The sequence below is a fragment of the Callithrix jacchus genome, chromosome 1, assembly GCF_049354715.1.
Source record: "Callithrix jacchus isolate 240 chromosome 1, calJac240_pri, whole genome shotgun sequence".
NCBI lineage: Eukaryota > Metazoa > Chordata > Mammalia > Primates > Cebidae > Callithrix > Callithrix jacchus.
The window spans coordinates 183,344,792-183,371,008 of NC_133502.1; the positions used below are offsets into that span (position 1 = coordinate 183,344,792).

Below are 26,217 nucleotides of genomic sequence, written 5' to 3' on the forward strand. Positions count from 1 at the left end.
CTCATGTGTGCACATTGGTGCGTGCCCGTGTGTGAGCTCGTGTGTACATTGGTGCATGCCCGTGTATGTGAGCTCGTGTGCACATTGGTGCGTGCCCATGTATGTGAGCTCGTGTGCACACATCGGTGCCTGTCTATGTATGTGAGCTCCTGTGCACATCAGTGCCTGCCCGTGTATGTGAGCTCGTGTGCACATCGGTGCATGCCTGTGTATGTGAGCTCATGTGCACATCGGTGTGTGCCTGTGTATGTGAACTCGCGTGTGCACATCTGTGCATGCCTGTGTATGAGCTCACCTGTGCACATTGGTGTGTGCATGTGTGCCTGTGTATCTGGGCTCATGTGTGCACATTGTTGCTTGCCTGTGTATGTGAGCTCACATGTGCACATCGGTGTGTGCCTGTGTATGTGAGCTTGTGTGTGCATATAGATGCGTGCCTGTGTATGTGAGCTCGTGTGCACGTCAGTGTGTGCCTGTGTATGTGAGCTTGCGTGTGCACATCTGTGCATGCCTGTGTATGAGCTCACGTGTGCACATTGGTGTGTGCATGTGTACCTGTGTATCTGAGCTCATGTGTGCACATTGTTGCTTGTCTGTGTATGTGAGCTCACATGTGCACATCGGTGCGTGCCTGTGTATGTGAGCTTGTGTGTGCACATCAGTGCGTGTGTGTATGTGCATGTGTGCCAGGTGGGATGGTGCCAAGCTCTGATTCCACATCTGTGTTCCCATGTTTGCCTGCTTGCGGTTTCCAAAGCTTTCTTTTTTCTTTTTCTTTTTTGTTTTTTTGAGATGGAGTCTTGCTCTGTTGCTCTGTCGCTCTATCACAAGGCTGCAGTGCAGCGGCATGATCTAGGCTCACTACAACCTCCAACTTCCTGGTTCAAGTGATTCTTCTGCCTCAGCCTCCCAAGTAGCTGGGATTACAGGCATGTGCCACCACACCCAGCTCATTTTTGTATTTTTAGTAGAGAGGGGGTTTCACCATGTTGACCAGGCTTGTCTTAAACTCCTGACCTCGTGATCCACCTTCCTCAGCCTCCCAAAGTGCTGGGATTACAGGCATGAGCCACTGCGCCTGGCTCAGAACTATTTTTCTGACATCCATCAGGCCATTAAATTGGAAGAAGCCTTCCACCCCTGCTCATTTTTACAACACAGAAATTAAAAAGAAATATGCCCTGCTGAGACCACAGGGTGATGGTGCACGGCTTCTGTGCAGAGAGGCGATGTTTTCCTCGGCGTCCCCACCATAGGGCACACAGCCCTATTCACTTGCCGCTGTGCGTGCCCCCTTCCCTGCGTCCCTGTGTCCCGTGTCCCGAGGACTGCGTGCCCTTCCTCCTGCCTCTACCCTGGCTGTCCCCCACCTCGAGGGCTGTCCAGCCCCTTACCAGCTTCTCATTGTCACCCTCCACAACCCTTGAAGCAGCGCTCCAGGAAAGCCTTCATGGACGGTGTTACTCGCAATCTAGATACTCTGCCCTGTGTCTGTCATTGCCTGCCACTTGCCTCACACCCCCCCCAATTCCAGGAGTATCTGGGGACAGCAACCACTGCACCACTAACCCCTGGGTCCCTGGTGCCCAGGCACAGGCGGGCAGCAGGCAGGATTTGGCACATGCTTGAAACTGTAGCACTGCACACGTCACATGCTCACCAGTGCTATAACCACTCGTGCTGTCTCCCTAGGGGGAGCCCGGTGAAGCAGGCGAGCCTGGCCTTCCGGGAGAAGGTGGACCCCCGGTGAGTGAGTGAGTGAGTGGGCACTGTGGGAGGGGTGGTATGCAACCGACGGGCGTGTGGACAGGGTGCTGGGTCAGAGATTCCAGCTCTGCCTCAGTTTTTCCATCTGTGAAATGGGAGTTGTAACCCCTCCTGTGCCCATTTCATGGAATTACCTAGAACAAGATGTGTGATGGGGGAGTGAGTGTGTGCCCGTGTGTGCCCGCGTGTGCATGCAGACCTAGTGATGACCACCTCTGCCCAGTGGCCTGTGGGGACTCGGCCCTCTGTAGTGTTTGCTCCCATCCCCTTCACAGGCTGCCATAAGTGTAAGGGCGGCTGTTGTTACCTTGTCCTCCTGGACCTTGAGGGCCAGACTAGGAATATCCAGGCCTGTGCAGGCTGGATGAATATTCCCTGTGAGGCCGGCCTGAGGGTGGCTTTCAGGCCCAGGACCAGCCGGGCGGACTCGGGTCTCCTGGGGTCTGAGCTCTCCCTCCCCATGAGATCTGGGGTCAGTGAGCACCCCTTGTGGTTTTCACTGACGAGTGTCCGGTCCAGGAGTCGGTCCCTCCCACCTAGAGCTGAATCTCAGCCTTTGAGTGCCCCAGAAAGTGAAGGCTCCTCAGGCCCTGGTCGGGGTGCATGCAGGGGCTGACTCTGGATTGGGGTTCAGGGTTGGGGGAGCGACCTGGCAGCTGGACCCCTGCAGGGCTCAGCAGATACTTGGAAAGGGTGGTCTGAATGGGGTGAGAACTGGGGAGACCCACTGTAAACAGGCACCTGCCTTGCTCTCTGTGTGGTGATGTGGTTGGCTCTGAGACCTGGACACTGGCCTCTTCCCTCTAGGGACCCAAAGGAGAAAGGGGAGAGAAGGGCGAGTCGGGCCCTTCTGGTGCTGCTGGACCCCCTGGACCCAAAGGCCCTCCCGGGGACGATGGTCCCAAAGGCAGCCCTGTGAGTAGTCCAGCCACGCCTCAGGGGCCTGCAGTGGGGGTGGGGCTCTGCACGGGGTCATTCTGACTCACTGGCCGTGCGCTCTGCTCAGTGAATAGCTTCAGGACCAAGTCCATGTCTTGGGTAATTTTCCTAGACACTAGCTAACTAGTAGCTAGTTGGTTCATACTAGCTACTGAACCAACGTAGTGGAGACGAGACAGAGGTGTGGCCTGGCAGAGAAGGCCCTGAGTGGTGGTTCTCTGTGGGCCAGGCGCCTGGCTGAGAGGTGCCAGTGACAGCTGGGCTTTGGAAAGATGCCCCTGCCCGTGGCCGGCCCTGATTTTGCATCAGGAGGGGTTTGGAGAGGAACATTCCCGAAGTCTGAAGGTCCAGGCTCTAGTTGCAGCCTGGAGCTCCCGGAAATGGACCTGTGGGTGGAACACCTGCGCAGGGCTCTGGAAATCAAGAGACCAGCTGACCACTGGCCAGTGACCAGTGGCCATGGCCGCTGGCCGGGCTTGCTGGCTCCGGGAGATGCCGCACAGGGAAGGGTTTCTGGACCATAAAGCGCGCTGGGGTGTTGGAATTGCTGGAAAGTCCTAGGAGCTGGATGCTGACAGGTGGTCGTCTTGAGGCCGTGACGTGATCAGCCGCACGTGGTCTCAGTCAGGTTGCTGATGGCCTTGGCCACCTCTTTCTTTGTTCTTTTCAGGGCCCAGTGGGTTTTCCTGGAGATCCTGGCCCCCCTGGAGAGCCTGGCCCCGCGGTAGGTGCTCAAGAGGGCACAGCCACTGGATACCCGCAATGCTGGCCTGCCCCTGCCAGCCCCATTTCCCCTCTTTCTGCTTGTTCTTTTTGATGAATTCTCACTGGGACCAGCAATTTCCCAAAAGGCCCTCACGTTCTGGTGATCAAAGGAAGAAAATGTCTTTGACCCCCGAGCAGGCTGTGTGCTGGCACCGGGATGGGTCGGGGTTTGGGGAAGGGGCTGGAGATGCATTGGGAGCTGGTGCAGGAGCTCAGGGTGCCACCTGGGGGTCAGCAAGGAGCACGCTTTTGTCCTCACAGGGTCAAGATGGTCCCCCTGGTGACAAAGGAGACGATGGTGAACCTGGACAGACGGTGAGTCCACAATCTGGGCCGGGTTCTTGGTGGAGGTGTCAGTGTATTCTTGGGACTTTGCACCTTGCTTGGCTCATTTCTGGGAAAAACTCCAACCTAGTTGATATTGATTCCCTTATGATATTGATTCCCATACAATATTGCTTCCCTTACGACATTGATTCTGGACAGTGACGGGCTCATGACCTCCCTCTGAGATGCATGTGCTGTCCCAGAAGCAGGTTTGCGGCAGCCCCAGGGCTTCCACGACCTGCCACGGGCTTGTGCCGGAACGTCAGGTCTTACCCACAGCCCTGGCTGGCAGGGCCAGTGCCCCCCTCACCGAGCTCTTCCTGCCTTACCGTGACTGAGATCACACTGGACATTGCATCCCACGCTTGACGTTGAGTGTTGTAGACACTGCTTCAAGCCCAGATTGTCTCTCTGGGACAGACCGACCCCCATGGGCCCTGGGCTGGACTGGGCCTGAAGGTGGCCCCTGAGGCCTCACGGGTTCCCTTGCCTCACTCTGCATCCAGCCTGGTCAAGCATGGGGGACCATGGACCGAGGGCAGAGGGCATGTAACCGAGTTGAGAGGGGCATCAACTCAGAGAAGGGGTTAGGGATGGAGCCTGGGCTCAGTTTCCCCGACAGATGCCCCCGTTCTAGCACTTTGAGGCCTGTGTCGCTGCTTCTGCCAGAGGGGATGCCCGTGCCTCCTCCCTGCCTGGCTTTTGGTGGGGACTGAATCAATCATGGTGTATCTAGAGTCGGAAAGCTCTCTTCCAAAATGCAGAAAACCCACGAGATGGGAGTCTGGGTTCCTTATGCTGTCACAGCCTGCGTGCTGTGCCAGCCCCCAAGGAAGAGAGAGCAGCTGCAGGGCTGGCTGAGCAGAGTAGACTGAAATCTCTGCGTGTTTTGCCTCGACTGATTCAAACAGTCCTCAATTCCTGACACTTTGCTCTTTCTCCCAATACCAGGGATCCCCCGGCCCTACTGGTGAACCAGGCCCATCCGGGCCTCCAGGAAAAAGGGTAAATAATTCTGCGAGCACATCCTGGCTGTCAGCTCCCTGCATGAAGCACCCCTGCCCCTCCCTGTTGTCTTTTGCTTGGGTCCTGGGTGCTCCAAGCTGCACTGATGAGGAACGGCTTGGGGCGGCGTGTTCTCCGCTCAGCCTCCACCATATCAGCACAAAATCACAGATGTGCCAGGTCAACGCAGCTGCTCCCTTTAGGATAGGCTGGCTGCCGACACCTCAGTGTATCTACTGTGGGAGAAAGACTCGCAAAGCTGCAAAAGTCCTTGTCTCCTGGATCAGGTTTTACCTAAAAGCCAGAACAAAAGAGAAGGCAAGGTACCCTTTGCAGACTGAGCGGCCCAGCCACTTGCTGGGGCTGCAGGAAACAGGAGGCAAGGTGGAACTCACGGCATGCACTGCACCTTCCCATGTGGCCTGAGAGGACTTTACCTGGAACTGGAGTCTGTAGGACTCGGACTGGGGCCCCGTGTCTTGCAGGCAGCCTAGAAGCAGCTTCCGTGACCCTGTGCCCTGCCCTCCTGCCCAGCACACCCTGAGCACCTGCACCCTGAGCTCGCCCCTCTGCCACCACAGGCCACGCTCTGCCACCTCAGGCCATGCTCACCACCTGTTGTTCCCTTGCTTGTTTCAGGGTCCCCCGGGCCCTGCAGGCCCCGAAGGCAGACAGGGAGAGAAAGGAGCCAAGGTAACGTGCTTTGGGGCCAGGCTGTGACCATGTAGACCTCCTGGAAGGGAGCCCAGTGGGTGGGGAGTAGATAACCGTGTGGGCAGAGAAGGCCACAGAGGCTGAGAGTGGCCACCCCAGGGGCACCTGGCTCATGGCCTACGTGGGGAAGTGACCTGGTTCTCTCTGGAGGAGGCAGCCACGTGGTGGCCACAAGACTGGGACTGTCTGCCCTGCCAGCCTGAGAGAGGAGGTGGGGTGGGGGCTGCCGGAGTCAGGGAGCCCAGGGCTGAGTTCTGCTGTCCCCCGGCACCTGGCCACTTTGTGCCTAGTCTTCGAGCCGGCCGTACCCCAGCCACTGAGCTTTGAAGTGGACCATGTGTGATGGTGACTGTCTGCTGCGGGGCCCCTGGAGAAGATGGAATGCCATCTCCCGTGCAGTTAGCTTGGGGCCTGGCCCGGGAGCCCATGGGAGGCTCTTCTCTCAGTGAGGTGATGGTGGCCCGGCCTGGTGCTGTTTGCCTCCCTCCTGGAGATGCCTGTCATTAAGTGAGATGGGGAAGCTTGAGGGGCTTCCCCTCTGCCTCGGTAGTGGCCCTGTGATGGCTATGGTTGGCCTGGTTTGCAGAAGCTGGGGTCCCTGCTGGCTGGGGAAATGATCGGGATGGAGACTTGGCCAGGGCAGCTTCCACAAGGAATGTGGAGAATTAGGGCAGCCCTGGATATCTGGGGTCATCCAGGGCTCTCCCAGAGGTGCCCAGGGTTTCCGAGCAGTGGTCCCAGGCTGGGGTGCCTGGAGCCTAGAGCCCTGAACCCCATTTTGCCCTCTGCCACCCTGAAGGGAGAAGCAGGCTTGGAAGGCCCTCCTGGGAAGACTGGCCCCATTGGCCCCCAGGGGGCCCCTGGGAAGCCCGGTCCTGATGGTCTTCGAGGGATCCCTGGCCCTGTGGTGAGTAGGCTGGGAGGGGCGGAGCGTGCTGAGTGGAGGGATGAGGGGCTCAGGGACTCATGGGGAGCATCTCTGTGTTTCAGGGTGAACAGGGTCTCCCAGGATCCCCAGGCCCGGATGGTCCCCCTGGCCCCATGGTGAGTGATGCCCCATGGTGGGTAAGGGGTGGGGGTGAGTTTGCCACCTGATACCCCTGGGATGAGGACTCTGATCCCTCTGCCTCCTCCCACAGGGTCCCCCAGGACTTCCTGGCCTCAAAGGAGATTCTGGTCCCAAAGGTGAAAAGGTAAGAGGCATCTCTGCGCCCCGGCAGTTGTGACCTGGGGCCTTCACATTTGTGACCCTGGGTTCAAACTCAACAAGCCCTTGATCCGCCACCTGAATGTGTCCGGCACCCACTGCAGGCTGGGTGTGGGTCCCCCGAGAGGTGATGCAACAAGGGGAAATAGACACGCTGTGTGTGAGGCATGGACCCTGCCTTTGGGGAGTCCTGAGCAGTTCAGGGGATCCCAGAGGCTCCTGCAGTATTGATGGAGAACCTTCCGGCAAGGCAGAGGCCCCGGCTCAAGGGTGTCCAGGCTCCAGGAGCCACTGCTCTCCCTGCGCTCTCGGCCTCAGATCCTTCCCGCAGGAGGTGTGGGGGCATCTCTGCAGCAGGAGCGAAGCCTTTTATTTTTCCTGGCTGCTGGGGACTGTTTTCTACCGCACTGATTTATTTACAGACATAAAAGGCACTCAGGAGTCAGGTGGTTGTATATGAAGCAAAAGCCAGCGAGGGCCCTCTCACTTCCACTCTGACATCTGCCACAACCCGCCACGCACCCCAAGCCCCGAGGCAAATGAGAGCTGGGGCGTCCCTGCAGGGGGCTTTCTGTGGGTTCCTAGAAGACAGAGACAGCACCTGCCATGGATTCTTCTTTTTTAAAAAACAGCAGATGACCGTGGTATCTCCACTGCTCTGCACCTTTCTCTCTGGGTCAGCCCACAAACTCTAGTTCCGCAGAGGAGCAGGCGGGGAATCTGCCAAACAGAAATGGAGAGTGTGTATGAAGAGAAAGAGCCAGACGCTACCGCTCAGGAAACCCACTTGTCACTTTGTCTGTCTCTGTGTCTGTGGCTCCATCTGTTTGTAGACAGGACTCTGGCCAGCGAAGGGCTGCCTGGGACCTGCCGTCTTGTCACCAGCCTCTCTGTTGAGCTTGTTCCCCGTCCCGGGAGGCTGACATGACCTTGAGGTTCCCGGGCCGGCCGTGGCTGTGCTGCGTGCCGACTGGCCCACTGTGGCGTGGGTGAGGTGTGGCTCCTCAAATGCCCCTTCCTGTCTTCATTCTCCCACAGGGTCACCCAGGCCTGATCGGGCTCATCGGTCCTCCAGGTGAACAGGGTGAGAAGGGCGACCGTGGTCTCCCCGGCCCCCAGGGCTCCTCCGGTCCTAAGGGAGAACAGGTGCGTGAGATGGCACTTCTTGTGTGTGGGCTGTCGAGAGGCATTTTAGATCCCTGGGGCAGGCACCCGGGGACCCAAGACCCATGAGAGCTGGAAGGACATCCCCATGTCAGTTGAGTCCAGTCATCCTGCTTGGCAGATGGGAACATGGAAGGGCTGGGCTCACCCAGGTGCACAGGGAGCTGGGCAGAGCCTCCTCCCAGCCCCATGCCCAGACTGGCAGGCAGAGCTTCCTCCACAGGACCGTGGCAGCCCCTGGAGCTGGAGGGACTTGGAAGTCAGGTCATTCTGCCCGGTTCCCAGCTGGTGGGAGAGCCTATCCGTCATCTGCCGCTTACCCAGGAGGTCACTGGTGACAACCAGCTATGTTTGCCAGGGCTGCGGACAGAGTGGCGGTTCCGGTCCCTGATTCCACCTCCCCCAGCTGCCCCCAGACACCCCTGGAAGCCACTGTAGCTTATGGGAGTTTGCAGCCTCTACAAGTCATAGCCAAGGAGACCCCATGCAGAGAGCTTCACTCTGTCCAACTGAGTGACTTGGAAGTGGCCTGGAGAGGGCGACATGTGCCATGGAGGCAGGAGAGGGGACAAGGTGACCCTCGAAGTCTCTGTCCTTCCCCCGTGAGGGCCATGGATCCTCATTCCCACTTGGGAATCTTTCCTTCCCAAGCAAGGTGTGATAGACATACACACACACACCACGCTATGCCTACCAGCACCCATGTCTCATAGAATGTGGGGGACAGGCCAGGAGCAGACAGAGCCCTTGGAGTCTGGGAGTGAGGTGGCGCCCCCACTGTGGGCCCCGGGAAGGTTGTGGGACATTGCTGAAGGATGGAGCTCAGTGCAGGCCCTTCCTTTTGGCCGTTGTCCTCCATGCCATTGACCGTTCTCCTTGACCAGCGTTCCCCAAAGTCCTTGGTGGCCTGGGGGATGAGAGAGAGTTCCTGGCAGCCTGACCGAGGGAGCAGTGCTGGGGGCTGGCAGCCTTGTGGGGGATGCTCAGCCAGCCTGGGTTGATGGGTCTCCTGGCATGTACAGCCCGGGAGCAGAGAGCAGCCACAAGAGGCTGCTGAGGGGCGGAAGGGGCACCCTGGGGAAGGGACAGGGGAGTCGAGGGGTGTGGCAAGATGGCACGGTGGCAGCCCCATGGCTCTGCCTTGTCTGAAGGTAATAACCTGCGTTTTCTGCTCCTTTTCAGGGTATCACTGGTCCTTCTGGCCCGATTGGACCTCCTGGGCCCCCTGGCCTGCCGGTGCGTATCTGGGAGGGGTGTGGTCATTTCCCGGAGGGCAGGGAGTGGGGATGAGCCTTGCAGCCTCAGTGTGGGGCTGGAGAATAGTAGAAAAGTCACATGAGAAGCAGGAACTGGGGCCTCCAGGGTAGATTTGCCCATTAACTCAACGTTGGGGTTCCATGGGACAGAAGAAAGGCAATGGGGTTGCTCAGCCCTGGCTTCGGGTGGGGAAGACGGGGCGGGAATTGTCTGTGGCCACTGCAGGGAACGAGGCCACTTGTCCGTAAGCATCTGGGGTGGGTGAGGAAGGTAGTGGTTGGCTCTCCAGCCCTCCCAATTTCTAGAAGCAGGGCCAACCTGGCCCAGACAAGCAGAGTTTGTGGCACCACCTCTGTGGCACCACCGCCTGGGTCTCACATGGCTGGGACATCCTTCCCAGGACGTCCCTGAAGCTGCTGCAGCAGGTGCACCTGGCCCATGGGGGCCTGCTCCTGCTGTGTGCTATTAGAGAGGGCTGGGGGTGCATTTCATTAGCCCCTTCTGAGCCAGGACACGCTCTTTTCCACTGTTCCCCACCCGGCACAGCTGTCTCAGCTGCGGTTTCCTAGCCAGGGCAGGTGGTTGGCTGGCTGGGTGCAGGTAGGACCACCCTGTGTCTCCCTGAGGGGTGAGCACCAGCCAGGCCCCAACCCTTCTCCCACTCTAGCTGGGCAAGTGCAGTTGTAGACTCCTGAGAGGGACATGGGTGGGAGAGGGCAAGACCAGGCTGGGCAGGACATGGTAGGTCTGGAGCTGACGCCTGGCTCCCTGATGCTCTGCCCTCCTCTCTCTGCAGGGTCCACCTGGTCCAAAAGGTGCTAAGGGCTCCTCGGTAAGTGACACGCTGTCCCAGCCAGGCCACATGCCTGGGAGGTGGGGGAGGGCGGCGGGCCCCCTGGCACAGGAACAAACCACCTGGACACCTGTCCCAGCTCAGGTCCTGCCGCTCACCATCCTCCCGTCTTTCTAAAGTGACTCCAGCATGGCAGACCGAGGCGTGCAGGCTGCTCAGCCCCTGCAAGGAAGGGCTGCATCCTGCTCTGTTCTCATCTCAGGGATCCAGGAGGGTATAGGGGGCCCTGCCATTCTCTTCTCTCCTGTGGTTGTGAGGGCCATCTCCCCCACACAGGTCTCCAGGGACCACTCTAGAGCTGAAGGTGGATTCAGAGTCCCCTCACGCTTTGTGACCAATGGTTGATTCTTTTCTCTTTCCCCAGGGTCCAACTGGCCCAAAGGGTGAGGCAGGCCATCCAGGCCCCCCAGGCCCCCCGGTAAGTAGCCTCTGAAACCCAGGAAGGGGGTGGGGTCTCTGGCTAGCTCTGAGGGAATCGAGAAAGAACTGTGTGTGTGGCCCTCCTGAGACTCCTGAAGCCCGTGTGGCATGCCTGGGCCTTGTTGCTGGGGTGCAGCAGGGGAAACAGTCACACAGGTGTCCACAGGCAGCTCACAGGCCAACTGGCCCTGGAAGAACAGCTGGCCAGGAGAGAGAGGATACACGTGTGTGTGTGCTGTGTGTGTGAAAACGTGTGTGCATACCGTGTGAATGTGTATATGTGTGTGTGAATGTATGGGCACGTGTATGTGTGCATGTCTGTATGTGTGCATACATTGTGTATATGTGCATGCACACAATATGTGTGTACATGGTCTGTGTGCATATGTATGGGTATGCATGTGTATATGTGGGGGCACATGTGTGTGTGCATGTGTAGTGCATGTGCATGTGTGTGTTTTTATACTGTGTATATGCATACATGGCATGTGTATCTGCGTACATGTGTGTATGTGTGTACATGCATGCCTGGGATATGTGTGCATGTGTGTATGTGTGCATTTATAATGTGTGTGTGCATTTATGTGTGTGCGTTTGTAATTGTGTGCATTTATGTGTGTGCATGCATGCGTATTTATAATGTGTGTGCATGCGTGTGCATGCATACGTGTGTGCATTTATAATGTGTGTGCATTTGTGTGCGTATGCATATGTGTGCATTTATAATGAGTGTGTGCATGCATGTGTGTGCATTTATAATGTGTGTGTGCATGCGTGTGTGTGCGTTTATAGTGTGTGTGCATGCATGTGTGTGCGTTTATAGTGTGTGTGCATGCCTATGTGTGTGTGTTGGAGCACTAAATAAAGCCCTCGAGGTGCATGGTGAAGCCAGTTTGAAACAGGGCACAGCAAGTGCACTCTTGGACACCCCCTGTTGATTGTGGAGTCTCTCAGCTCCCATCGTCATCTTAGCTGGGGCCTCCAGGTAGTGAATGGCTCCTTGCTTCAGGAGGGACTCATGTGGCCCCCTGTGTTCAGGCCCCAGCTAGGGCTGCAGAGGCAAGAAAGGAAAGACCTGGTTCCTTTCCTAAGGCTTAGCCTTTCGTGTGGCTGAGGGCAGGATGGCAGGTGCAAGCCCCAGGCTGCATGCTGTTAAGTTTCAGCTCTAGAGAGAAAGGGAAGAGGGAATAGAGGTGCAGCTTAGAGGCAAGAGGTCCTCAATGCTGGCAAGAAGCTGGCAGTGGGGATGGGCGTGGGATGTTCCAGAAACTGGAGGAAGGAAGAAAACAGGGCTAAGGTGGACAGATGTCCACATAGCCCAGGTCTCCAGGCCCCAGGGAGCCCCTGCAGATGCGGCCCCCACTGTCCCTGCTCTGTTCCTGTCCTGTGACCCATCCCCTCCTCCATCACCTACCACTGCTCCTGTCCTGCCCCAGGGCCCCCCGGGCGAGGTCATCCAGCCCCTGCCGATCCAGGCGTCCAGGACGCGGAGGAACATCGACGCCAGCCAGCTGCTGGACGATGGGAATGGCGAGAACTACATGGACTACGCAGACGGCATGGAAGAGATCTTTGGCTCACTCAACTCCCTGAAGCTGGAGATTGAGCAGATGAAGCGGCCCCTGGGCACGCAGCAGAACCCTGCCCGCACCTGCAAAGACCTGCAGCTCTGCCACCCTGACTTCCCAGATGGTGAGGGCCCTACCAAAGCAGGGGCAGGGCTGGCCCCACAAAGCAGGCATGGACCTAGAGGACACATGGAGTGTGGCAAGGACAGTTCAGCCAGGCACAGCGGAAAGGACAGGACGGGCAACAGCAGCCTCCCCATCCATGGGGCAAGGGTGCACAAGAGCCTCTCCTCGTGGAGTTTATGGAGGCATCTCAGGCTGAGGCTGGGTACAGAGGCCAAGGCTTTGAGCTCAGACCGACCAGGTTCTCATCTGGTCTTAGCCATTTTCTGGCAGGTGACCTGCTTGAACCTCATGTTCCTGACCTCTCAAATGGTAATAAAAACATCTGCCTGGAAGAGGACAGACCTGCACGAGGTAGTGCATGAGAGGCCTTTGGCTGGTACAGTGCCAGTGGAAGTAAGGGTCAGTGTCAGCTGAAATAAGGGTCAATGCCAGGCGGAAGTAAGGGTCAGTGCCAGCTGGAAGTAAGGATCAGTGCCAGAGGAAGTAAGGGTCAGTGCCAGCCAGAAGTGAGGGTCAGTGTCAGTGGAAGTAAGGGTCATTGTCAGCTGAAGTAAGGGTCAGTTCCAGCCAGAAGTGGGGGTCAGTGCCAGCCAGAAGTAAGGGTCAGTGTCAGCCGGAAATAAGGGTCAGTGCCAGCTGGAAGTGAGGTCAGTGCCAGAGGAAGTAAGGGTCAGTGTCAGCCGGAAGTAAGGGTCAGTGCCAGAGGAAGTGAGGGTCAGTGTCAGCCGGAAGTAAGGGTCAGTGCCAGAGGAAGTGAGGGTCAGTGTCAGCCGGAAGTAAGGGTCAGTGCCAGAGGAAGTAAGGGTCAGTGTCAGAGGAAGTAAGGGTCAGTGCCAGAGGAATAAGGGTCAGTGCCAGAGGAAGTAAGGGTCAGTGCCAGAGGAATAAGGGTCAGTGCCAGAGGAAGTAAGGGTCAGTGCCAGAGGAAGTAAGGGTCAGTGCCAGCTAGAAGTGAGGGTCAGTGTCTGGACCGGCATTGGATGCTGTACTCGGGCAGTCTTCAAACTCTGCAGTACCATAAAAACACATCCTCCTTCTCATTGTCATTGCATCAGGCACCAGTTGCAGGATAGAATCACATGTCTTCCTGTCTCTCCCCAGGAAGTCTGGATGGTCCCCCTACAAGATTTGAGGGACATTCATAGTTCCAGTAGGCTCTGATCCCACATGCATGAATTCCCAGAGTTCCTTCCAGAAGCCTCTCTGCTTTTCTGTCCACCCAGAGAGTGGGCTGGACCCCACCCCCCCAGCACCAGAACACGTACCCAGTTGCTTCATGTCCCAGCTGTGTTCTTGGTGAATGAGTTTGTCCACATCTATTTATGGGCCCAGCAGGGAAAACAAAATGCAATAAAGCAAACCCCAGAAAGGCCCGTGTTGGCAGCATTCCTGGGGCATGCATTTTAACTGCTCGGCTGAAATGTAGCGGCTTCCAGAACCATCCAGGGAGCAATGCTCATGAATCTGCCGGCCTCCCTCCCCGTCTCTGAAATCCAGGTGAATACTGGGTCGATCCTAACCAAGGATGCTCCAGGGATTCCTTCAAGGTTTACTGCAACTTCACAGCCGGGGGCTCGACGTGCGTCTTCCCCGACAAGAAGTCTGAAGGGGTGAGTAGCCGCGTCCCTCGATGGCCCCAGTGGGGCATTTGTCACATACAGGGCCATGCCAAGGGCTTCAAGCATTTCTTGTCTAGGCAGCTTTAAGACCAAAAGCCAGAAATGAATCCGTTTCACAAGTGAAACTGTTCTTCTAGAGGTAGATCTTAAACTGTTTTAAGACATTTCTTAGCCGTAAAATAGGTTTGTGCAGCCTGGGTCGGGGAGGGTTGGAGGGATTCCCACCTGCTGCCCACGGCCAGGACTTCACTCACCGGTGGATGAAAGCTTTGCTCCAGTGACAAGTAGTCCCACTGACCTGAGACCCTCGTTAAAACCCTTTGAAGGAATTGGGGGGGCAGGTATAATAACGTGACCTCAAGACATCTTTCAGAAGCTGTCCTTTGCCCTAATTCTCCTGGGTGTTTTGTTTTAAAGTCTGTTTAGTAAGGAATTCAGGATGGGGAGCTAGGCTCTAATTTATTGAGAGAGATTTCATGGCATGCCACTTAAAGACCCACTTCTGTGGCCTTTCAGAGGCCTCGGCTCTGTGGCAAGCGTTTGTGTGTGTGTGGAGGGTGCATGTGGTGTGTGGGTGTGTAGATAATGTGTGAATGGTGAGTGTCGTATACAGTGTGTGTGCGGACAGTCTGTGGGTGGGTGTGTGGATAGAATGTGGGTGTGTGTGGGTGGGTGTGTGGTTAGAATGTGGGTGTGTGGATGGTGTGTGGGTGCGTGTGGGTGGGTGTGTGGATGGTCTGTGGGTGTGTGTGGGTGTGTGGATAGAATGTGGGTGCGTGTGGGTGGTGTGTGGATGGTCTGTGGGTGGATGTGTGGACGGTCTGTGGGTGGGTGTGGGTGGGTGTGTGGGCAGACTGTGGGTCCGTGTGGGTGTGTGGTTAGAATGTGGGTGCATGTGGGCAGGTGTGTGGATGCTGTGTGCGTGCATGGATGCTGTGTGTATGTGTAGATGGGATGTGTGTGGATGGTCTGTGGGTGTGTGGATGGCATGCTGTTGCATGTAGATGGCATGTTGCTATATGTGGATGGTGTGTGTGCACCTGTGGGTGGGTGTGTGGATAGAATGTGGATGCATGTGGGTGGGTGTGTGGCTGGTGTGTGGGTACATGTGGCTGGTGTGTGGGTGTGTGGATGTTGTGTGAGTGTGTGGATGTTGTGTGGGTGTGTGGCTGGTGTGTGGGTGTGTATAGGTGTGGGTGGGTGCATGTAGCTGGTGTGTGGGTGTATGGATGTTGTGTGGGTGTGTAGATGGTATGTGGCTGGTGTGTGGGTGTGTATAGATGTGTGTTGGTGCATGTGGCTGATGTATGGGTGTGTAGATGGTGGCCGGTGCACGTGGCTGGTATGAGGCTGTGTGTGGATGATATGTGGGTGTGTGGATTGTGTGTGGGAGTTTGTGGCTGGTGTGTGGATGTGTGGATGTTGTGTGGGTATATGGGTGTGTGTGGTTGGTGTGTGGGTGTGTATAGATGTGTATGGGTGCATGTGGCTGGTATGTGGGTATGTATTTGGGGGGTGGGTGCACGTGGCTGTGTGTGGATGGTATGGGTGTGTGGATTGTGCGTGGGTGCATGTGGCTGGTATGTGGAGTTGTGGGTGTTTGGGTGTATGGCTGTGTGGGGCTGGTGTGTGGGTGTGTATAGATGTGTGGGGGTGAATGTGGCTGCTGTGGGCATGTACATGGTGGGCGGGTGCATGTGGACAGGCATGTGTTGCTATGCCTCAAGCGTGCACCCAAGGCAGGTCCAGCGTTGGCCCAGGCCAAGCGAGGACTGGGCTCCCTGTCACTGCTGGAAGGTGGCCAGGCCTGCAGCTCTCATGCCCCAGCATCAGCCTTAACGGCCGCTCCTCCGTGGCTGTGCCACTCTCAGAGAGCTTGCGGTTGTCGTGTGACCCCAGGCGAAGGCCACCATTTCTGGGGCTGCAGCGGTTTGCTGTCCAGGTCCAGACCTTTGCGTCCCTGCAGCCACCGCTTCCTAACAGCCTCAGCACCCCCGGAAACAGGTCCTGCCAGAGGAAGAGCAGCTAAGTTCTTCCCGGGACCACCAGCCCCCTCCTCCCTAACTCAAGAGCACCCTCTTGAGTCAGGAGGCTGGAGATCTGCAGGGCTCTGTGTGTAGGTGTCCCCTCCCCCACCTGGAGTTTTAACTCCTTAAGAACCTGCCTTCCTAGCAACAAACACTGTGTTCAGAGAGAATCAAGACGCAGGGCCTTCCATCTTGGCTCTTGTTTCCCTCAGTCCGGCCAGAGGCCCCGAATGCAACTCCCTTAGAAAAGGTGTTTCTCGTTCCTCATTCACGGCCTGCCTCTGCAAATGGGTGTCCTCGCCGCTGTGGAAATCATGGGACAGACTCCTCCAAACGCAGGGGTTTCCTGGAAAGCTGCCACTGGTGTTCGCAGCACAGTGGGCTGGGGCTGCTGAGCGGCCCCCGCTCCCCCAGTGTTGACCAGGCAGGTGTCCATGGGCTCAGGCCACATCTACTTGGCCGAGGGCAAGTAGAAGTGCTTTCTCAGGTGGCTCCTTGGGCCCGGGGGAGGCTCATTGCAGAGGCTGGGGAAGTCCATGCTTGCCCACATCCCAGGGCTTCTCCAGAAAGAAGCTGCCTTCACACCGCCTGGGCTTGACATTGACAGCAGCAGATGTGGAAACGAGAGGGTAGGGGAGCTCTGGGTGCATGAGAGGCGGCGGGACACCCTTTCCTCCAGGGGATCCCCTCTTCTGGCCTTCTTGGTACAAGGCCAGCCCAAGAAGACTGGGAAATGAGCCAGGGATGGGTCTCCTGTGTTCTCATGGCTCACGATGTGGGACCCAGTCAGTCCAGGCTGGGGACAGGCTGGCCCTGGGGGTTCTTCCACCCAATGCCTGCAGCAAGTGGAGCCTCGGGCTGCCAGGGCCCCCTCCACCCTCCTGCCAGGCCCAGCCTGTGTGTCTGCAGCCGCGGACTCTGTGGAAGGCAGACCCTATGTGGGAGCCCTCCCAGGAAGCGGGCATGGGTGCCCTGTGGCAACATAAGCCAGCTCAGGCTGGCATCAAGGAGCAGGCCCTGCCTACACGTGTCTCAGTCTCCAGGAAGACCCTGCCACAGACACACAGCACACACCACACACACGACACACAGATACACACACACACACACAATTGCACATCACACACAAAGATACCGTGCACTCAGATACATACTGCACTACCCCCCACACACCACTCACACAAATACACACCACATATCACACACACAGATACATACCACATACCCCCCCACACACACCACACAGACGCACCCCATACCCACACCGCACACGACATGCACACACACCCCACAGGCACACACACTACATCACACAGACGCACCCCACACCCACACCACACACAACGTGCACACACACCCCACAGGCACACAGTCTGGTGCTGCAGCAGCCAGGCAAGGCCTTGAGGATGCGATGACGATGCCCCACCCCTCGCCTGCAGTAAATGCTGGCTTTTATTACCATTCCCTTCACCCCAGTCTTTGAAGGTCTGTCACTCATTCATTCATTCATTCATTCCCTCAATGAGCATTTTGAGCAGTGACTGAGTGCCAGGCACTGGGCTGAGGCCTACCATGCAAAACAAGAGAGGCAGAGCACACCCTTCCTGGGCAGCAGCGGGGGCTGGGCTCATCCTCACATGGCCTCCAGACTCCCTGAGGTCTGGGGCCCTCAGGCTGCATCAGAGGCACTCAGCGGGTCCTCCCTGCAGCCCCTCGAGTGAGGACGCAGGCGCCAGGGACCGGGAGAGCATGGGGCGCTGCTCTGGAGGCCGGAGAAGTAACCCTCTCATTCTGTTTCTCTCCCTCCCCACCTCCCTGATGCACATTTAGGCCAGAATCACTTCTTGGCCCAAAGAAAACCCGGGCTCCTGGTTCAGTGAATTCAAGCGTGGGAAACTGGTAAGGTGGCCTCTGGCGTCTTTTCGGTTGTCGCTTTAAACCCGCCCATCTCGTATCTTACAGAGTAAAATGGCCCGCTGGCCCAAAGAGCAGCCTTCCACCTGGTATAGTCAGTACAAGCGGGGGTCCCTGGTAAGTGGCCGCCTCGGCACCACCTGCTTGCGGCACGGCTGGCTCACGGCTCTGCATGGCACCCATCACTGCCGTGTGTGCCACACCACTTTGCCAAACTGCTCCATGTCACGGGACAGCAAGACTCAGCTAGGAGTGGAGTTCAATCCCCGGCCCCCACTACCCTGACAGGAGTGGCTGGTTTTCTGTTTCCGGGTAGGGCGTCCAGAGCTGGGTGTGCGCCACAGCCCGAGCTGATTCGCTGCGCACAGATGCTGCAGTCCTGCACCTGGGCACTGAGGTTGGATGCTCCAGAAGCAGGAGTGCTTTCACTGTGTCTGATGGCAGGGCAGGGGACATGGATCCCAGACCACTTAAGCCATTCAGAGCTCCTTCGAGGAGTGGCACTGCAGAACCCCTTTCCCCAGCTGCTCAGGGCTGAGGGGCCACCTGACTGCCCACTGGGCTGCAGATTCCCAGTTACACTGCCCACTGCTGTGCAAGTCACATTTTAGCTTTGGGGGATCGGATCTTACACAAGCCACCCCTGAAAGGAAAAGACACTGGCGTCCCAGGAAGGAGCCGCACAGGAGAGTGTCTTCTGCCTGCTGTAGCACCCGGCGCCAGTTTAGAGGCATTGATCCGAGGCCAGCGGCTGCCTCTGCCATGTGGAGCTCCACTAGGAACCCACCGTGCCGCACGGAGCACCCTTAGGAACCCACCATGCCGCACGGAGCTCCCCTGGGAACCCACTGTGCTGTGTGGAGCTCCCCTAGGAACCCACCGTGTCACACGGAGCATCCTTAGGAACCCACCATGCCGCACGGAGCTCCCCTGGGAACCCACTGTGCTGTGTGGAGCTCCCCTAGGAACCCACCGTGTCACACGGAGCATCCTTAGGAAACCACCATGCCGCACGAAGCACCCCTAGGAACCCACTGTGCCGCGTGGAGCTCCCCCAGGAACCCATCGTGCCGCGTGGAGCTCCCCCAGGAACCCACTGTGCCACATGAAGCACCCCTAGGAACCCACTGTGCCACGTGGAGCCCCCCTAGGAACCCATCGTGCCACGTGGAGCACCCTTAGGAACCCCACCAGAGTTTGCTTTGGGCCCTTTCCTGGAGTAAAGAGCAAAGTTCTGTCTCTTCTCCCGGCAAGTTAAAGGACCAAAGTTCTAGAACACAGATGGGTTCGGGGTGCCATTTATGCCCCAGATTTTCCTTATCTTTCCCTCCCCTCTTGGGATCTAGTGGTCTCACTCACAAATGCTCACCAGAAGCGACCTGAGGGTTCTGCGGCTTCTAGCCTGACCACTTGCCGACGGTTGCTGCACCCTGGCCACAGCCCCAGCCTCAGCCTCCCTGGGGGGACACAGAGGCCATCCCTTCCCTAAGGACCCAGAGCACCGGCCCCGAGCTGCCTTCACCCTGTCCAAACCTCTGAAGCCCCTCGTCTCATAACCTGAAGGCATTCACAGCTCGGTATTGATCCCTCTGCTCTCATTCTTGCTGATTTCAAGTCATTGCCAGCTCCTTTGCAGACGCCCTGAGAGTCTGCGCTCACCGTGGCCATGTTTCTGCAGGCTTCCCATTTTGTGGTTTGCTGTGTATTTGCAGTCCTGTTTTTCTTTTCTTCCTTCTGCTTTTCCTCCTCCCAACTCCTCTGTGCTGACTTCCAAACAGAGCTGCTGGCATACAGAAGGACCTGAAGCACTGGGGGGGCAGGGGGCACCGGGCCCAGGTCAGCTTGGCCTGGAGGGACAGAGCGTAGGGGATGCTGGGTGTGGGGTCAGGTAGGGAAGGGGCCCTGGGGGCGAGGCTGCTGGGGGCGAGGTGACAGGGTGTGTTCTGCAGTCTTGTGGGTAGTTACTGCCCAGCCTCAGCCCTGCCCTCTCCCCTCAATGAGAGCGCTCAGCCTCCACAAAGAGCCTCTCACAGCACCCTCCAAAATGGGAAAAGGAAAAAGAGCCCATTTTCCGCTCGTGGAGGAAGTGGCTGTGAAACCTCATTTGCAGACTTCAGCCCGAGTAGCCCACTTCCGCCTCTCATCCTGTTCCATGGACAGTTGGTGAGGGGTGGGGGAAGGGGCGACCCAGGGAACACGTCCCCTTACTTCAGGATTTTTCCACGGCCTTACTTCCAGCCCCGTGAATATCATCCATGGACAAGAGGTAGATGGGGCCTCTCCTCAAAGAAATTGGATTTTTTGGCCAGGTTCAGTGGCTCATGCCTGTAATCCCAGCACTTTGGGAGGCCAAGGCAGGCAGATGACTTGAGCCTGGGAGCTTGAGACCAGCCTGGGCAACATAGCAAGACTCCATCCCTATTAAAAATAATAATAATACAGAATTGGGCTGGGCATCGTGGCTCACACCTGTAATCCCAGCACTTTGGGAGGCTGAGAGGCAGGCAGATCACCTGAGGTCAAGAGTTCAAGACCAGCCTGTCCAACATGGCAAAACCCCATCTACTAAAAATACAAAATTAGCTGGGCATGGTGTCTGTGATCCCAGCTACTCAGGAGGCTGAGACAGGAGAATCACTGGAAACCTGGAGGCAGAGCCTGCAGTGAGCCGAGATCACGCCACTGCGCTCCAGCCCGGGAGAGAGCAAGACTCCATCTCAAAACAGAAATGGGAGTTTTATCTGGGACGGGTTACCCATGGTGCAGCATGCTGAGATAATACTGCAGAGACCCCCCACCAGGAGAGCAGGGCCTCAGCGTGGGGCCCTGGGGTTCCGATACGGGGCAGCGTGTTCCCTGCCCCTGCCCCCTGCCACCGCATGGGCACCGGGGCCTCAGGTCCTTCTGTGTCGGGCGCCGCCCACCGCTGCTTCTGTGGCACGCCCTTCCTCCAGTCAGTCACGTTCCCTCCGGAAAAAGCAGCGGACGCCCCCTCTGTCGGTTGGTATTCACATTTCACCTCAAGGTCAACCTGTAAGGTTCTCGTGGCTGCGTCCCAGAGCGCAGTTCGCCGACGGCCCTGGGGCCGCAACGCACTCTCTTGCCCCTGGGAAGGCCCAGGCCCTGGACCGGCTGCTCACCTTGGGCTCTCTCTAGTGATATCTGTTTGAAAAGTGGGTGCTGCGGTGTGTTCAGCCTCCTCCCACTCCCTGTGCCCAGACACTCGTGGGAATACTGATTTCACTTCCCTTCACATGTTCAGTGGGGTTCTTTCAGAGCAGGCCAGAGGCAGGGTCCGAAACACGGCACCTGGAGTGTGCAGAGCAGGTCTCAGGCGCTGGCTTCAGTGGCTTTAGCCTGCTTCATTCCCTGATGCCACAAACAGGACAGGCCAGCCCGCCCAGCCAGACCTTCCCTGCAGAGAGGTCCCACACAGGCCGGGAGAGATGTGTGCTTCATTTAGGGGAGCTAAGATGCATCTGTGTCCCTGGCAATGTCAGGATTTTCAGAAACCTTGAGTTTGCAGCAGAGATGCAGAAAGTGAGACGCAGCATCGCTCAGGATGCCCTGCTTAGGTCTTGCCCCTGGCGGAACTGAGCAGCCCGGTTCTGGTTACCCAGCTAGTGATGCTGGAGAGGCCACCTCAGAAGCTGCATGGCGTCCTCCTCTGATGCCTTCCCTGGATTCGTGCAATGACTGGGAGGCTTTCAGGGAGAGTCCATGTCACTAGAGCCCCGGGCTGGCCTTTGTTATGGGCAAGGCAGGCAGATGGAGCCACCCCGGCAGCAGAAGTCCTGCTCACTGCCCTGAGGGGACACTTCTGGGAAGGGGAGGAGTCGCCTTTCTTGAGGGGCCATGCCAGACATTATCTGAGACCCCCGTGCCTCCAAGAGGCCCCTGGTCACCCCGCTATCTGTACAGCCCTGACCCTCCCTCAGGCTCGCCTTCCCCGAGTGCTTCACTGCAGCTGGCCCACTCACTCCCCGAGGGCTCATGCCCACCCTGGCTCTAGCTTTTCACGGGCTCCCTGGCTAGGGCCTTGTATCCTGGGCACCCAGCAGTTGGTCGTTTGTTCACATAAGCTTGTGAGCACCTTCCTTCGCTGGCCTTGGGGGATGATGACAGGGCCAGAGTGCCAGGGCTGGAGTGGAGGGACACAGGGAGGGCTGGGATGCACTAAGCCAGCCCTAGAGGCTGGAGGTGGGGAGGAGCAGTGGTCTGGGCTGTCACCCAAAGGACAGCAGTGGGGCCCCTCCTGCCGGGTGGGCAGTATCTCAGGCAGAGGGAGGAGCCATGCAGAGACTCAGGGGTCAGGAGAGGTGGCTGCAGCTGGGGGCTCCAAGCCTCCCCCACCCAGGGAACCTCGCACCCCTCTCTGGCCCTGCACCCCTTACTCAGGAAACCGGGCCTCGCCTGCCTCTCGCGCTGCCCCGATCCAGTGATGGCTTGCAGAGCTGTTTCAGGGATGAGAGGACCAGTCTTCATGCAAGGCGTATTTTAGAGAGTGGTTCTCTGCTCACTCAACACATGCAAACTGGGCAGACCCAGATCACCAGCTGGATGGAGGCGCCCAGCAGGAGGGGCGGAGGGCTATGGGTGGATGTGCAGGGAGGGCAGCTGCAGCTGGCACTGCAGTGGGTTCTGCCCTGGAGACGGTGGCCGCCATTGGCCATGCAGCAGAGCTTTCTTATATGCACACTGGGGCAGCCATCGGGTAGGTACCAGGGCCAGTAGTGAGTAAGAAGGATGCCATTCTGCCTCCTCTGAGCTTACAGTCTGGTAGGGAAGACAGACACTGGCAAACTAAGGTTGGGGAGGACAGCCACAGAGCAAGTGCAGGAGCATATAATCCGGGTAGGCTTCCTGGAGGAGGCAGCTCAGGTACTGAGCTCTGAAGGATAAGCGCAGGCCAAGAGGAGTGGGTGGATTATTTAAGGCCTGAAGGATGTGAGGCATGGTTTCCTTTCTTCCTGAGAACGCCCAGGAGAGCCTATGTGCGCTGGCCTCGGGGGGTCTGTGGGTGCAGTGTGTTTCTAGGTGGTGCCCCCAAGAAGACCACAGTGTGGGTGAAGCCCAGGGCAGTGCGGATGCGGGCCTTTGTTGCTGTGTGTCCCCACCCTGCTGAGCCCTAACCCTCCTGTCCCCCCAGCTCTCCTACGTGGACGCCGAGGGCAACCCCGTGGGCATAGTCCAGATGACTTTCCTGCGGCTGCTGAGCGCCTCTGCCCACCAGAACGTCACCTACCACTGCTATCAGTCGGTGGCCTGGCAGGACGCAGCCACAGGCAGCTACGACAAGGCCATCCGCTTCCTGGGCTCCAACGACGAGGAGATGTCCTATGACAACAACCCCTACATCCACGCCCTGGTGGACGGCTGTGCTGTGAGTGTCTGCCCCAGCGCCCCCGCTCGTGCCCACGTGGGGTTCACACCTCACTTGCACAGGTCTACCTGTCCCCACTCTGCCTACTGCAGGGCGCTGAGGGCCCCAGACCAGGCTCTCATCCCGGGCAGCCCCACAGTTGCAGGGAGATGAGGAATCCTAAGCCTACGACGTAGCCAGAGCTCCGGGAACTTCTGAGAGTTCTGTGGGTTAGGGTGGGAAATCTGAGACCTGGCCGAAAAGCCAGGGGCCTCGGTCCCTCGCTCTGTCCAGGGCTATGGCGTGAAGTGAGGAAGTGAGGACCCCACTGTGGTTCCAGTTTGGAGCTGAGAGCCTCCCTCTGCGTGGACAGGGCTTTTTGGGGAGTGGCCAGAACTAAGCCGGGGCTGCTCCCGAGAGCACAGCTGTGCCCAAAACGCTCTGCAGACTGAGATGCCAGCTCTCCGGACGGCCCGGCCATAGGCCCTCTCCACTCAGGGAGAGCTGTTCTGCTCCTGGACAAGGGAACGGAGGCCCGAGCGGTGGGAGGCTTGCTCAGACCTCACGGGCACTCAGGCCAGGTGCTGGCCCTCATGCCCCCGCCTTTCTGCCCCAGTGTGGGCCTCCCCACATCCATGCCTTTCCTCCTCCCTATCCCTGAGCTGGGCTCACCCCCGCCACGGTCCCCTCGGGACTGCCCCTCCCAGGGCTGCCATCTGCCCAGGGCCGTTGCACAGGTGTGGGATGTGGCCACATGTCCTGGAGATTTGGAGGGGACAGATGTCCACTCCATGGCACCAACCCAGGGCAGCTGAGGGGAACGCGGCTGTCATTAGAGCTGGCCCTGCAGGGTGCCTCCTCTGAGCAGAATGGATGGGTCCTCAGAGTAGAGCCCAGGCAGGAGGGAAAGCCAGAGGGTGACGCCGACAGAGAGTGCCAGGCCTCTGGGAGCACAGCGGCCCTGGGTTCCAATTCCGCCTCCTCCCCTGCCAAGCACTGCTACAGACACCTGCATCTGACCCTCAGCTCCTTTCCCCTGCTGCCTGAGGGCCTCATTGAGGATTAAAGCCGTGTACCCCAGAGCTATTGCCCAACCAGGCTGTGCTCAGCGGGGGCCGTCCTCACCAGGACTGCTCGGCCTCTCCTCCCAGCCTCCACTGCCTTCTGCGATTGGTAGGGACAGTGCTTCGGATCTGACTATGGAATATGCTGACTCATCCGTGTGTGAGATAGATGGTCCAGGTCCCTGGGAAGAGGCATTTAAAAACAACAGGGACCTTACCATCCTCTTCAAATGAGGATGACATAGCACCTGCCTCACAGGGTTTTCTGGGAAGCCCACCAAACCACGCCTCAGAGCTCAGCATTGTGTCTGACCCACTACAAGCCCTAGTTCCTGTGACTGTGTTTATTTAGATACTATGAACCACAAGTGTAAGGCAGTAAACACGGAGGCAAAGAGAAATCAGGAACCCTGTAAAGGAGAGGCAGGACCTGGAGGGACAGAGCCCTGAGTTTGTCTTTGAGCTTCCTGGCTTCCATGGCAAAAAGGGAAACAGACAACAAAAAGGGTGTTGTCTGGTAAAGGGAACAGAACAGTTTTTCAGAGAGGGGAATGTTCCCTGGAAGACATTGCTAGAAAGATGGATCCTGTGAGGGACCCGTGGAGGTTAAAGGGTGGGCCAGATCCTGGCTCCCTAATCTGGCTCAGACAGGCTCCTGCTGCTTTTAAGAGCTTTCTGGAAGATCCAACTTCTTTCATTCCAGTTCCTCTCGAAGTTCCTGCCCCTGCTCATTCCATCAGCAAAACGCACTTCTGGAAGGTCCCAGAACCTGACTTCCTGGCTCCACCCAAATCCTGGGATAGGGTTAAGCTGGGATCTGTTTCATTCCACAAGGAGAAAGGCCTCTGGCTGGGCCCAGGGTGTCGCCGTGATGAGGGGGTACTGTTGGCCTCTGGGGAAGTGTGGCCACTGGTTTGCAAGATACTCAACTATGCCAACCTCCGTGTGCCAAACCCCACCAGAAACACTCCCCACTTCCAAATGCAAACTGCAATACATGCCTTCCCTTCATTCTACAGACACAAAAGCTGAGGCCCAGAGAGTCACAGCGACTCACTCGCCCGGGTCCCCAGGTGTGGCAGAGCTGAGGCTCCTAATTCCCTCTGCAGCATTCCTCTCACCATAGCCCCTTCCTGGCAGAGCCGCACCTCGAATGCCTCAGTTGACAGCAGTCTCACTACCTCCTGAGACAGCCCAGGCCATGGCCATAGTCTCAGGATGAGGAAGCTCTTCTGAGAACTGAGCTCAAGTCTACTTGCCTGTAACATCCGCCCATCGTCTCCTGGTTCTGGTCCCATCAGTCATGCGGGACTCCCATGGAGAAGCAGCATTCAACACACAGAGCAAAAGCTTGAAGGGAGCTCAGAGGCCCACCTGCTGCAAGGGCTTAGAGGACCCACTCCTTCCTGTCCGTCATGGAACTCAAAGAAGCTGCACTGCTGGGGCTGAGCACCTCGAAGCTGGGAACCAAGTGCCACTGCCGTCCAGACTGCGCCATCCCCTCAGGCGGCCAGGAGCATGGGTCTGATTAGCCACCCAGCGTGGCAGGTACCAGCCCAAGAGGAGAGCCTGGCTCTCTCTCGCCCCTTCCCCACGGCAGGAATTCCTGAGCTCCCCAACTGTCTTTGGAGTGTCTCTGGGTACAGAGGCGGGATTGGGGTCACGGGGATCCCCAGACTGTATGCTGGGCAGGGCGAGGCAAGGCTGCTACTTTGGGAAAGCAAAGATTCTGACTCTGAAGAGGTGGAGAGAGAATGGTTGAAAACTGCATAACCCCTGACAGCAGGGGCAGGCTCTTTGGCCAGGCTGGAGAGGAGGTGTGGGTGAAGGGTGGGCAGTGGCAGCAGCGTGCAGCTGGGGCGCAGGGCAGCTATGGGTTGGCATGCAGGGACGCTGGCCTGGACTTGCAGGTCCCCTGATGAGCCCAGCCACAATTTGCAAAGTCATAACCTTCTCATTTAATTACGACGGGTGCTCCTGCAGGAGGCCCTGATGCCCCAAACTCGGGCCAGCGGCGAAAGCCCTGCCTCAGCCCCCGGAGGCCTGCGTGATTCATATTGTAATAACGGCCAAAGAAATTGGAATTCCAACGTGGGCATCATTTGGCTGGGGCGCCTGA

The 26,217-nt window shown here is 57.9% G+C and overlaps 1 protein-coding gene across 4 annotated transcripts in view; it reads left to right on the forward strand.

Annotated features, from left to right (window-relative positions):
• Positions 1-26,217, forward strand: part of COL5A1 (collagen type V alpha 1 chain) — a 193,252-nt gene that overhangs the window by 161,724 nt on the left and 5,311 nt on the right. For 2 of the 4 annotated variants that reach the window (XM_035262257.3, XM_054237876.2), the window contains exons 49-65: positions 1,693-1,746; positions 2,575-2,682; positions 3,377-3,430; positions 3,733-3,786; positions 4,750-4,803; positions 5,443-5,496; positions 6,317-6,424; positions 6,508-6,561; positions 6,657-6,710; positions 7,763-7,870; positions 9,071-9,124; positions 9,942-9,977; positions 10,363-10,416; positions 11,855-12,110; positions 13,610-13,722; positions 17,589-17,657; positions 22,822-23,055. In XM_035262257.3, the coding sequence (XP_035118148.2) occupies positions 1,693-1,746; positions 2,575-2,682; positions 3,377-3,430; positions 3,733-3,786; positions 4,750-4,803; positions 5,443-5,496; positions 6,317-6,424; positions 6,508-6,561; positions 6,657-6,710; positions 7,763-7,870; positions 9,071-9,124; positions 9,942-9,977; positions 10,363-10,416; positions 11,855-12,110; positions 13,610-13,722; positions 17,589-17,657; positions 22,822-23,055 (1,518 nt within the window). Of the gene's footprint in view, positions 1-1,692; positions 1,747-2,574; positions 2,683-3,376; positions 3,431-3,732; positions 3,787-4,749; positions 4,804-5,442; positions 5,497-6,316; positions 6,425-6,507; positions 6,562-6,656; positions 6,711-7,762; positions 7,871-9,070; positions 9,125-9,941; positions 9,978-10,362; positions 10,417-11,854; positions 12,111-13,609; positions 13,723-17,588; positions 17,790-22,821; positions 23,056-26,217 lie in introns of all 4 variants that reach the window. The other 2 variants (XR_013527273.1, XM_035262258.3) reach the window with 2 other exon arrangements.